General features: G+C 38.8%; 1 protein-coding gene across 2 annotated transcripts in view; it reads right to left on the minus strand.

Annotated features, from left to right (window-relative positions):
• The window catches only part of ugt8 (UDP glycosyltransferase 8), a 132576-nt gene that overhangs the window by 3907 nt on the left and 115085 nt on the right, over positions 1–13584 (minus strand). For both annotated transcript variants that reach the window (XM_059988783.1, XM_059988782.1), the window contains 2 exons: positions 4695–4771; positions 2360–2579 (listed from right to left, as the gene is read on the minus strand). In XM_059988783.1, coding sequence (XP_059844766.1) covers positions 2360–2579; positions 4695–4771 — 297 coding nt within the window. The remainder of the gene's footprint in view (positions 1–2359; positions 2580–4694; positions 4772–13584) is intronic.

Below are 13584 nucleotides of genomic sequence, written 5' to 3' on the forward strand. Positions count from 1 at the left end.
ATTTATTTTGTGCATCCATTAGCAAGATGAGTTCTAAGGTATCGGAAGAGACTAAAAGAGCTCGTAAGGGTGTTTCACTTAGCATAAAACTAAACATAGTTAAACGTTTCGACGGTGGTGAATGAAATAAGGACATTGTCCACGTGTTGAACCATTTGCACTATTTATATGCAGATAGAAAGAATCTTGAAAGCTGCCAATGTCGGTCCTGCTCATAGTAAAGTGGTCTTTCTTAGTCGGCATCCAATAATGGATAAAATGGAAAGTCTATTGCATGAGTGGATTGAGGAGTACAAAGCGTGGTGTTCCGCTATCTTATGCTTAAGGAGAAATCAGTCAGTCTTTTTAATAAGCTGAAACAGAAAGCACTGGACAATGGTGATGAAAGTGTTGCAAAAGTGGAATTTAAAGGTAGTCATGGGCGGTTTGATCGGTTTTTGAGATGAGGGCAGCTTCGTATCTTAAAGTTTACTGGAGAGTGTGCTTTGGCTGATACTGAAGCTGCCGAAAAGTTCCCAGCAGAACTGAAGAAAATAATTACCAAAGGTGGTTATTTGTATAAGCAAGTGTTTAACTGTGACGAAACTGCAATTTATTGGAAAAAATTGCCATGCACCCAACCTCCGACAACTCAGCCTAACACACCATTATCAGTGTGCTCGCTCTCTTCCCGATTCCGGTAAGTGAAACTACGCTGTACATACATTATTTCTACTTTATATAGGCTGTGTATTTTTATGTGTTATTCGGTATGATTTGGCAGCTTCATAGCTTAAAGGTCACTGGAGGGAGTGCTTCTGCTGAGACTGCTTCCGCTTAGTGAGATTTTCGCTATGCTAGACAGTGCTGCAATGATTGCAGAAAAGAATTTCTACTTTATATAGGCTGTGTATTTATCATTTCATCCCTGCTTTTACTACAAAAGTTTGTATATGTTACTGTTATTTTAGGTTTTATGTGTTATTTGGCATTATTTTGTAGGTTATTTTTTGGGTCTGGGAACGCTCACAAATTTTTCCCATATTAATAAATGATAATTGCTTATTCACTTTACGACATTCCGGCTTACAAACCATTTCATAGGAACACTCTACCTTTGGATAGTGGGGGAAACCTGTATTACTACATTTGGAAATCTTGTTCACTGATGAAATTTGTGCTAGTTACAGAGAATTAAAATTTATTAGGAAGACAAAAGCTATTCTTAAAATACCACAACAGAATTTATGAACAATTACAGCTTGAAAGGCGGCCATCAGCTCAAATTTAGTTTACCAAAAGAGCAATGTTGATAGCACAGTCACCCTGCATTTTGTTTATCTTTTATTCATGTGCAGATATTTAACTTGTCTTTAGTTCTGGTTTATGATGACAACCACTTCCTTTGAAGAATTGCTATGTATTGAGGAACTTCCAAACATAGGTGTTTACTTGAATACTTCATCACAACCTCAAAATAGCTGAAAAAATACAGTGATTCAAAGAATTAAAGTATAGTCAAGTGTCAGCGCCATCAGTATGATAGAAATTGTTATCGTTGGTTCAAATTAGAATACCGGGCCTTATAAATACCGGCAGCATTTGGTTCTGGAACACAAGACCAATCTATGGTTTTATAGCCTGACTCAATTTCAGTACATCCACTTACTTAGCAAAGCAATTTTGAAGATAGCTAGAACAAAATTTAAAAAATTCTAACTGATTACCCACTCAGGAGGCTCATCAACAGCAAATGATGAAACACATATAATATCATTCAGAATGTTTGGTTATTATTAAGCAATAAAACAAATCTGGGAATAGATATTTGATCTGAATAATGCAGTCCGTTAGCCCAAACATCCTGGTCTCACTTTGGACTTGTTCTAATCTTCATTTCTCAGGAATAACTGCAAACTAGCTAACACATTAATCATAGTTTCCCATTCATTTATATCAAGTCAGATCTGCACTTTTAGCTACATTACAATTCCTTTATCTCAGTTGTCCGTGGAATATCACTTTTCTGAATGTGCCTGGTACTTCTCTTCCATAACCTCACTTAGAGCATTTCACAGCCTTTTAAATTCATGCAACATTGCATACCACATAGTAATGCTTCATTATACTGAATACATTTTAAACCACATTCAATACAATTCCAATTTTAAACTTCCATTTCTTTTCAAAAACCTTTTTTAACTGTTTATTTCTACAATCTTCTACACCTTAATTTCTTAGACAGATATTGGTTCCCATTTATTTTGACTTATTTTTAAGGATGTCTATTGCTGATGTTGTTAGTCCATCTTTTAAAACATTCAATTCAACAATATGCTTTCCATATTTCTGCAATATATTGTAAGTCATTCTCTCTTACCGTGGATCAGTGATTATCGTCACCATTGCATTATACAGATCATCTTCTGTCATTGTTTTCCAGTTTAATGAAATGCCCATCCCTTTGGCATGCACACGGGTCATTGTATCATAATGATCACCAAAAAGGGGAATTCCAACTACAGGTACACCATGGTACATCGCTTCAAAGATACCATTCAGACCCCCATGGCTCAGAAATCCTTTTATGTTTGGGTGGCCTGCGGTTATACAAATAAAAGTATCAGCTTCATTCCAGAACAGCAGATACACATGCAATTCAAAACATATTGCCAAAAAAGTCTTGCTTAACCCTCTTGTATATTTTCATTGCACATTCCAGGAGAAATTTATTTCAAAGCAAAATAATTTAAAATTTGCATAAACCAAGATAACCTTGGAACAGATATTCTGATGCCTGAAAGATTTTCCTTTAAAATGCCAACAATAACAATCTTTGTTAACAAATATTACCAAACAAAAAAATCAATTAAAGACATACACTGACCAAGTATATCCATAATGGCATGACAAATCCAAACCCCATTAGTCTATGATGATAAAACTGCTGTCAAGAACACTATAAAGCTGCATTAACTGAAAACCTGTTTACTAACTCAGTTTGGGTTTTGCCAGTGTCACTTGGTGGACTGAGAGTGATTGCCCTCAAAATCAAGGCCAAACTTCTAACAGAGCATCAAGGAGACTCTGATACCACTGGCAAGAAAGATGACTTCAGCAAACCCATTTAAATAGTGCTGTAGCTCTTTCTCAGAAGGATTCAAGACCCAGCAACCTTAGACTGCTTTTATTCTGAAGTCAGAAATGGTACAAACTCCATGATGTAATGTACATTTTCTCTTACATTTGAAAATCTGCATACAATGCAGCAGCCAGGATTCATATACATCAGAAAATGTCAACATTCAGGCTTAGGCGGATTGTTGCATGCAAGATAAGCTAAAAAAAAATATGGTACATAATCAAAATCATTTTGAATATGTACCAAAGAAAAGTGAAAGAAAAATTAAAGGGGATCTGAGGGACAAGGATTTTTTTTAAACACAGTGTTGGTCGTTTCTGAAACAGATTGACAGAGGTGGAGATGGAATCAGATACAATTGTTATGTTAAGAAAGGCATTTAGATAGACACAGAAGCAGAGAAGCCATAGATAAATACAGACCTAATGAAGCCAAATGAAATTAGTATAGATGAGCATAGTTTACCAAAGTTCCCATTTGTGTGCCGTATGACTCAATGACTCAAATCCCATGTCTCCCTGACTCTCAAATCCCATATTTTCCCCTTCAAGTTCCAACATTCTCCCTCAAAACAGGGAATCCAGATTTTGCACATCAAATAATGTTAAACTGTGCTTGGTATATTTAAATTCAACTTGAAATGATATGCAGTTTAGAGAGATTAGGAGGCAGGGTCAGTAAAATGTAAGCACAATTTCATGGCATTGTTAACTGTGATAAAGACTTGTGACCATAATTGATGTTCACAACATAAAAACAGTAATGCCTTTTACGTGCAATTGTGTAATGAACAGGTAGAAAACAAAATATTGGTGACTAGTTGTTTTTCAACACTGAAGGAAATAATGTAGTGATAAGGTTGAGTCAGTACTTGGCCAATAAAATAAACACTTTTCAGTATGCAAGGCATAGTTTTGAAATTCGCAAACTAAAAAATACAAATGTAGTAAAAAGGGATGGAAGGCAGAAGTGTTCAGAAGTAAAGGTAATTTAAAGCAAAATGCATGGTGATGCACTTTTAAAGGGCTGCATGTTTACATCCAAACTTAGAAGTCAGAAGACCAAGCTGCAATGTAATCTTTGATTTGAAAAGTAAAATTTATAAGTAACTTATTTTAACACTTTGTAAATCACTCCCTATATGCAAATTGGAATGTTGGGTCCAGTACTGCTGCCAAACTTTAGAGATGCTGGTAAGGCCTTAAAAGAGATTTTATAGAAAATGGTATCAAAATGCAGAATTTAGGTACTGTGGAGAGTCTTATAAACTGAGATCATTCTAGAAACAAGGTTAAAGGAAAGTTCACAGAACTGTTCAAATCACAAGGTCCTATGGCAGGGTAAATAAACTGTTTTCATGTAACTACTGAAAAGGTTTAAGATAATTGACAAAAAAAGCCAAAGGGGTCACAAATAGAAAGGTAAATCTTGGCCTACATATAGCTGCCTAAAATTCTATGAAAGCAGATTGAATAAAGTTCTGAGAGGTAAATTAAGTTTCAGTTTATCATATGAATATCAGAAGCATATTATTCAACTGAATTCATTCAGTCTCTCATGGAGTTTAACTCACCAAGTAAATCATTCTGCGGCACCCATTCTACAAGTCTTGTATTGTTGCTCAAATTGCTGGGTTTTTTCCCAGAATACCTACAGAACATAAGAACATATTCACATCTCACAGCACTGATTCAATGAAAATACTTCCACTTTTAAATTGCTGCCATATGTAAATTTCAATTATTTCTATAGATTTATTACCAAATATACAAAAAACACTTTCCATTTCTATTCCTTTAATATATTGACTTCAAAAGTTTCCGTTCAGAAGTGAACATTATGACTTCTAAATGTCACCACAAACTATTCTCCATGGATGTGACACTTCTGTGCCCTGCACAATGATTTTTTTTGTAAAAACAAAAAAACTAAAATCATAACTTGGGGAAAATGTGTAATGGATCCATCATTATGACTTACTGTTGTAAAATCCATTTCTCACAAGCTATATAGCCCCTTGATTACAAGCTAATAAAATTGGCACATATAACCATATAACAATCACAGCACGGAAACAGGCCATCTTGGCCCTCCTAGTCCGTGCCGAACCCTTAATCTCACCTAGTCCCACCTACCCGCACTCAGCCCATAACCCTCCACTCCTTTCCTGTCCATATACCTATCCAATTTTACCTTAAATGACACAACTGAACTGGCCTCTACTACTTCTACAGGAAGCTCATTTCACACAGCTATCACTCTTTGAGTAAAGAAATACTCCCTCGTGTTTCCCTTAAACTTCTGCCCCCTAACTCTCAAATCATGTCCTCTAGTTTGAATCTCCCCTACTCTCAATGGAAACAGCCTGTTCACGTCAACTCTATCTATCCCTCTCAAAATTTTAAATACCTCGATCAAATCCCCCCTCAACCTTCTACGCTCCAATGAATAGAGACCTAACTTGTTCAACCTTTCTCTGTAACTTAAACAAGAGATTCTGCAGATGCCAGAAATCTTAAAAAACAATATGCTGGAGAACTCAGCAGGTCAGGCAGCACTGATGGAGAGGAATAAACAGCTGGAATTTCAGAACTAGACTCTTCATTATGACTGAAAAGGAAGGTGGAGGAGCCAGAATAATGTAGGGGGAGGGAAAGGAGTACAAGTTGGCAGGTGATAGGTGAAAACAGGTGGGATGGTGGGGGGAGGTGAATGATACAAGAAGCTGGGAGGTGAGAGGCGGAAAAAGTGCTAATATTGTTCCTGAATATCTGGCATTAAATGCTGCACATTATTCACATAAAGGAAATGCCAGTCAGTGATTAATAATGAATCAGATATTTAATAATCTATCATTGAAACTTTTACCCACTCACAACTTATATCAGCTTTGAAAAGAAAAATAGAACATGATTATTAAAATTCTTGACCTTTGCAACTTTCAATGGCATGATGAAATTGCTGAAAGCAAACTGGTTAGGATGTAGTTAAGTAAAATCACAAATAACCATTGGGAAGTGTTAAGAATTTCAATACCAACATAAATGCCAGTGACAAAAATAATTCTACTTACCAAAATAAACCACAGATTAAAGGAACCACAAGACATTTTAAAATTGAAAGACATTTAAATATAAATTCAAAGGGAAAGAGATACAGAAATAAAAAGATGAAAACAGACATGAAACGATAGCCAGGCCAAAAAAAAAATGCACTAAATGAAAGATATTTACATTGTTTATCTTATAAGAGGAACATCAAAATAATGAGTAAATCTTTGCAAAAAAATTGTTCCCATACTTACTTTGCTAATAATTTCAACGTAAGAAAATAAAAACTGAATCTCCCAAGAGTTGGTGATTGAAACGACATGATTTTGAATTCCCCCATTCCCCATGATATTCAAAGCAAACTTTCAAGCCTCTGGAAGATAAGTATATTAATTTAAAGCTGAATTTACCTATCAAAGGGAACTGAGAGGGTTGTGTGAACCACGTCTCTATTAGACAGAGCACATCTGCTTCATCTGACTGTGGTACACAACCTGAGGGCTTTGCAATTCACCAGATGGACTTTGCAATGTTGTCATGTAAAGTAATAGGTGGAGGGACTCCCTCACAATCAATTCCTCATGGTGCTCAGAGGTGGAATTTCCAATAAGTTCCTGCTTACTAGTCTTGAAATATATCATGGTGAATTGCCACCCACACTACCAGTTGTAGGAGGTGCTCAACGAAGCAGTCCCCCAATTTACAATGGGCCTCACCAATGTAGAGAAAGCCGCATAGGAAACACCCAACACAATAGATGACCCCAGCAGATTCGCAGGTGAAGTGTTGCCTTACCTGGAAGGGCTGTTTTGGGCCTTGAATGGAAGCAAGGTAGAAGGAGTATGAGGCCACGCTCAGGGTGGAGGAGCAACACCTCATATTCCATCTGGTTTTCCACTGCATTACAGTACATGTAACAATAATAAACCAATTCCTGGCCATAATTTCCAAATTCAGTGGATTCTGGTCAATTAGGCCATTGCTTATTCAGAGCAGCCATTTATTTGGGACAACTAAATTGAAAAAAAAACAGCCTGGCTTCCTTCAGCTTATTTGGAATATTTCACCACCTAATTGGGACAGGAGATAGTTTCTGAACAGAAAAGCAGTGATTTTTGTCACTGACAATTGGTGAAAAATAAGCAGAATGACAATTGCTGTTTTGCTCATTGCTGTTTCAAGCTCTCAGGCTTGGAGATGTCAGAAACAGCTCGGACTGGAAATGAAACAATTTCTAGACATCCCACCTCTCCTGGAATTTCCGGGAGTCTCCTGCATATTGATAGTGGCTCCATGATGCCCACAAATTATTTACAATATTCCGGAAATTGATTTTTTTGAGAGCAAGAGCTGGAGGAGAGGGGGGGGGGAGGGGGGAGCGGGGAAGGGAGGGGAAGAGGGGGTGATGAGGAGGAAGAGGGGGAGAGAAGAAGAGAGAGAGACGTAGCGAGAGCGTGACAGAGACAGCATCCTGATTGGTCTCTCTTTGTGCTAAGTAGACCTATCAGCTTTCTCTATGGGCGGGCTTTACAGTCGACCCCCCCCCCCCCCCCCACCACCACCGTTCATTGTCCATCAGTTCAGTTTAGTGTCCTGCAACGCCATGGCAATGTTCCAAAAAAACAAAATATAAAACGTACTTCACCCCAGACTACACTAAAGTGTACCCCTGCCTAATAGGGGTCAAAAATAATGACAGTGTTGCTCGCTGCACTGTTTGCAACAGTGACTTTTCTATTGCCCATGGTGGTTTAAATGACTGTAAAAGACATATTGAGGTGAGTTTAACAGGTGCCATTCATTTGTTCATTAGCATAGCTAATATTATTTAAACAAGCTGGCTAGCTGCTAAGGAGCTACTCTACTGATGTCCTACGTGATGAGATTAAATTCCCTGTCGACTTGCTTAAAGTTGTAATAGAATATAAAAACAACTCCATGATAATATAAGTACATATTTTAATCTCACCTTTTCTGCATTAGACAATATAATAGGGAGACACCTCATGCTTTTATTTCTTTTAGGAACCACAACATATTAGGGAGGCTAAGCACAGGGAAGGCTGCTCAAGTATTTCACAGTTCTTTTCAGCAGAAAACCAAAGAGAAGGTCACTAGAGCTGAGGTTTACTTTACATCTTTCATCGTTGAGCATAACCTGCCATTGCAGGTGTGTAAGCACAGCAAGCTATTCAGAAAAATGTTTCCTGATTCAGAAATAGCAAACAACTATTGCTGCTCATCAACCAAGACAGCAGCTATTGTGAACATGGCACCGGAACCTGAATGTTCAGAGGACCTGTACACTTTCAGCCAGACAGAAAAAAGGTCATACAGTATTTTGGTTGACAAAAGCAATGATAACATGTGGAGAAGGAATGTGCTATTTTAGCCAGGTACTATAATGAAACACAGGATAAGGTAACAGTTGGATTTGTAGACATGCCAGTGTGCGATGATGCCAAAGCTGAAAGCATACTCAACTGCAATGCATCATCCATTCATGACAAAGGCTTGAATGGTCTCATTGTGTAGGATTTAGCAGTGACAACGGCAATGTGATGATTGGCAAAAACAACACTGTCTCATCAAGAGTGAAAGCACAGGCCCCCGATATTTACAGCAAACACAAAGTGCTCTGCAGATGCTGTGGTCAAATCAAGACGTACAAAAAAACTGGATGAACTCCAGGCAAGTCCTGACGAAGGTTCTTGATGAAGAACTTGCCAAGGCAAGTCCTGATGAAGGATCTCAACCTGAAACGTTGACTGATCCTTTCAATGGATGCTGCCCGACCTGCTGAGTTCATCCAGCTTTTTTGTACGTCTTGATATTTACAGCGTTGGCTGTCCAAGTCACCTGGTCAACATTTGTGCCGAAACTACTGCTAAGGAGCTCTCGATGTTGAAGAACTGCTCATTGATATCTACTACTACTTTGAGAAAAGTTATAAATGAAGACCTAAAACATTTATACAAATACAAATACTTCATTGTCACCAAACAATTAATACTGGAGCGTACAATCATCCCAGTGATATTTGTATCTGTGCTTCGCGCTCCCTTAAGTACAAATCAAATATAATGAAAATTTAAATTATAAATCATAAGTAGAAAATAGAAAAGGGAAAGCACAGTAGTGCAAATCAGGTCCAGACATTTGGAAGGTACAGCCCAGATCCAGGTCAGGATCTGTTCAGCAGTCCTATCACAGTTGGAAAGAAGCCGTTCCCAAATCTGGCCGTACGTATCTTCATGCTCCAGAACCTTCTCCCAGAGGGAAGTGGGACAAAAAGTGTGTTGGCTGGGTGGGACTTATCCTCGATTATCCTGGCAGCACTGCTCCGATAGCGTGTGGCGTAAAGTGAGTCCAAGGATGGAAGATTGGTTTGTGTGAGGTGCTGGGCTAGGTTCACGATCCTCTGCAGCTTCTTCCAGTCTTGGACAGGACAACTTCCATACCAGGTTGTGATGCACCCTAGAAGAATGCTTTCTACGGTGCACCTATAAAAATTAGTGAGGGTTTTAGGGGACAAGCCAAATTTCTACAGCTTTCTCAGGAAGTAAAGGTGCTGGTGGGCCTTCTTGGCAGTGGTTAGTGGTTATACCAAGTCAGGTCATTTGTGATATTCACCCTGAGGAACTTAAAGCTTTTGACCTGTTCCACCTGCGTACCACTGATGTAGATGGGGTCGTGCGGTCCACTACTCCTTCTGAAGTCAACAACCAATTCCTTCGTCTTGCTGATGTTGAGGGATAGGTTATTGTCTTCGCACCATGCCACCAGGTTCTTAATTTCCTCTCTGTACTCAGACTCATCATCACCCAAGATGCCGTCTACAATTGTGGTGTCATCAGCAAACTCATATATTGAGTTTGATGGAAACTTGGCTACACAATCATGGGTGTACAGTGAGTACAGCAGGGGGCTGAGTACACAGCCTTGTGGGGCACCAGTGCTGTTTCAAGAGTTCTGCTATGTTGCCCAGCAGAGAGTACAAAAGCATTGTCCTACACGCTGGCTTTCTTTAGGAAAAGGTTTGGACTATCTGCTCCACCCATGGCCAGCCCTTATTTCATAGTTTGAGTCAAAGAGTGAGAATCAGAAGACATCTCATATTCAGGAGAGGCTGAAAGATCCCCAAATGAAAATATACACATGCTTTCTCCATAATGTCACACAATGTTTTGACAAATTCAATTTGATATTTCAAAACAAGGCACCTATCCTCTTCAAGTTGGATCAGAGTGTAGCAGAAATCCTGCATGACATAGTAAACAGATTTATTGAGCCAAAGGTATTGAGAGAACAGAACGTTCAGGAGATCGATGTGAGCAACCCTGAAATTCACTGCCCAGATGAAGAGCTTTTTACTGGGTACCTGGTAAGGAGGCAGTTGCTAAGAGAGGAAGCACAAGAGATCCCCCCTTACAAGGCAAAGCAATTCTTCAAAGATGCCGGAACATTCTATGGCAGGAGCTTTCAAAAAATCTTGGAGAAGTTCCCAATGAGACACCAAATCTTGAAAAACCTGTCAGTGGTCAATTCAGAGAGCCAAGATGAGGTGAATCCAGAGCAGATTTTGACCTTAGCAGAGAGATTTCCAAATGTGATCAAGGCAGATGCAAGAGAACAGCTCCACTTGGAAGTCCTGGATTATGTCTCAACTGACCTTGAAGGACTGGTGCCAAACTACAAAAGTTTGCCAGTTGATGAGTTCTGGGGGAAGCTGTCCAAAGTAAAATCTGTGAGCACAGGGCAGTTGAGATTCAAAGAGGTCGGCCTGTTGATGAAGCTGCTTTTGGTGCTGCTAAATTCTAACTGTGATGTAGAAAAGGCATTCAGCATGGTGCATCACATTTAAGACAGAATTCAGAAGTCAGCTGCCTCACAAAACACTTGTGAATCTGATGTCTTGCAAAATTAACAGATTCATTGACACAGACTGCTGTCAGGTTGAGACTTCCAGCAAAATGTTCAAATCTGCCAAGCAGGCCACATCACAGTACAAGGAAAGCTTGCAAAAGAAATAGGAAAGCTATTTGTATTAGCATTTAGCTATTAGGATTGACACTGCCAACAAAATACTCAACAGGGAATATATATATATATATATATATACACACACACACACACACACACACAGAGCGGAAGCGGAAGCTTGAAGGGAACCTGAAAATGACCATCGACAGTTCAAATGACGTGCAAAGCCTGAAAGTTGATCTGGAAGAAGTCATGAGGAAAAAAAAGCTGGAGATAAGTGCAGTGAATACTGAACTGGAGGCTGACCAATCTTTAACTGCTGCTTTTCAGGTCGGGGTGGAAGAAGTTGTAGGAGTATCTGTCCCAGAGTGTGAGTCAGAACTGCTGAGCCTGTGGTGGGGGTCAGAGAAGAAGCTGATATCTCGATTGCAGGAAGCTGAAGAGACTGCAGGAGCAGTGTAGGCCACGTGTTTCTGTTTGGAGAAGATCAAACAGCAGCTACTGATCGCAGAAATGAGGAAGAATACGGATTCGAAGAATGATGTGCTGGATGTGTGGTACATGCTGCCTTTTGCTGACTTTCCCTCGATTGAGGAAGAGACAGACCTTTGGCCCTTCTCCCACTGATTCAGGTGTAGGGGAGGGTTAGCTGTGGGCAGCAGGGGGCTCAGAGTTGCAGTGGGGGCATGAGTGAGAGGTTGAGAGAGGATGTTATAGTGGGCCCGAGGTATCCCCAGTTGTGTCTGAGCCTGAAGGGTTTAGATAAGGGGGTACGGAGGTCTCAGAGGATTAGGGAACTCCCAAATAAGTTGGCCTATGTAGCATCTGAGGAACAGGGCGTGAGGTTTACTGTGTGGGGAGGAAATGTCACTGTTTGTGCTTGGGTTAGGATGTGTTGGCAGGAAAGGTGGCGAGTTATTTAATAGTCATGAGGACATGACTTTTATTTGGTGGGGGGAGAGTGTAAAGGGGGTTTCGGGGGTGGAGTTTCAAGATGGCGACGTAAACACCTGCCTTTTAGGCGCTCTTCACTTTTCTAACTATAATCACCCTTTAATCTAATCTTTTCGAATTTAATCAAATGAGTTGATATTTTCGATTGACTTTTTTTTCTTTTAAAACTATATTTGATCTAACTTTGCCGAACTTAAAATGGCTACAAGCAAGAAATCGTCTAAGGAGCCTTTATCTGTTGAAACAATTTCTAATCTTCTGGACACTAAACTTGCAGGTTTGGATAACAAGCTGCAAAGTAAAATGGCAAGTTTGGAAAGTAAAATGGCAAGTTTGGAAAACACGTTTACCACGAAAATGTCTGAACTTGAAGGAGCTGTTAAATCGCTTGATACTAAGTTTCAGTCGCAGGCATCGGTTATTCAGCGGCATGAAGATAAGTTGGCGACTCTTGAAAAATTAATTGTTGAAAAAGTACGTACAATTGAAGTGTTGGATAAGAAGGTACAATCGACTCTTAAGACTGTAGATCAGTATAAGTTTAAAATTTCTGATCTCAAAAATCGATCTCGCAGACAGAATTTGCGTATTATCGGGTTTTCCGAAAAAGTTGAGTCCGGTGATTTAACTGAATTTTTCTCTAATTTACTATGGGAAATTTTCGGTGATGAAGGTTTGCAAACTAAACCTGTTATTGACCGTGCTCACAGAGTTGCGAGGTTTTCGTCTATGGCTGATAAACCTCGAGCGGTGATTGTTCGCCTTCATTATCCTCGTGAGAAAGAGCTTTTAATTCGATTAGCTCGTAAAAAAGGTATGATTTCCTACAAAAACTTTCAATTTCGAATTGTTGAGGATTATTCTTATGAAGTAATGAAAGCCAGGATCGCTTTTAAACCAGTGATGGCAGAGATTCATTCGATCGGACTTAGACAAGCTTTAATGTATCCAGCGAAGCTTAGAATTGTGCTGCCCGACAACAGTCAACGATTTTTCAACACTCTGGAAGAAGCGAAGAAATTTGTTGAAGAATTTCGATCTTCTACTGCAACTTGAACTATGTGTTATGTGGAAGATTTTTCGGAGAGAGGATATCTTTCTATTTTAAGTTTTAACCTATGAAGTTGGGTTATAACTTTTTATTTTTTGATCTATGGGTCCGGTTTTTTTTTACTAGCATCATTGTTTATAGATGTTCTTTTTAATTTTGATAATATTCTATTTTTTCTTTCTGTTTTGGTTATATACGTTTATATTTTGCATTAATGATTTATCTTTTTTTTAAGATGTTTATTTTTCCCGTAAGATTCTGTTTTTTACAAGCATTTATCTGTTTGCCTGTACTCAGATATGGGACGAATGTTTTGGATTTTTAGTTTTTTTTTATATATATGTTGTACTGTTTATTATATCCCTTTTTTTAAATGTTATTTTGTCTTTTAACAGATTGCTGAACTCACATTTGTATTTAGTAAT

The sequence above is a fragment of the Hypanus sabinus genome, chromosome 14, assembly GCF_030144855.1.
Source record: "Hypanus sabinus isolate sHypSab1 chromosome 14, sHypSab1.hap1, whole genome shotgun sequence".
In the NCBI taxonomy this organism is placed as follows: Eukaryota; Metazoa; Chordata; class Chondrichthyes; order Myliobatiformes; family Dasyatidae; genus Hypanus; species Hypanus sabinus.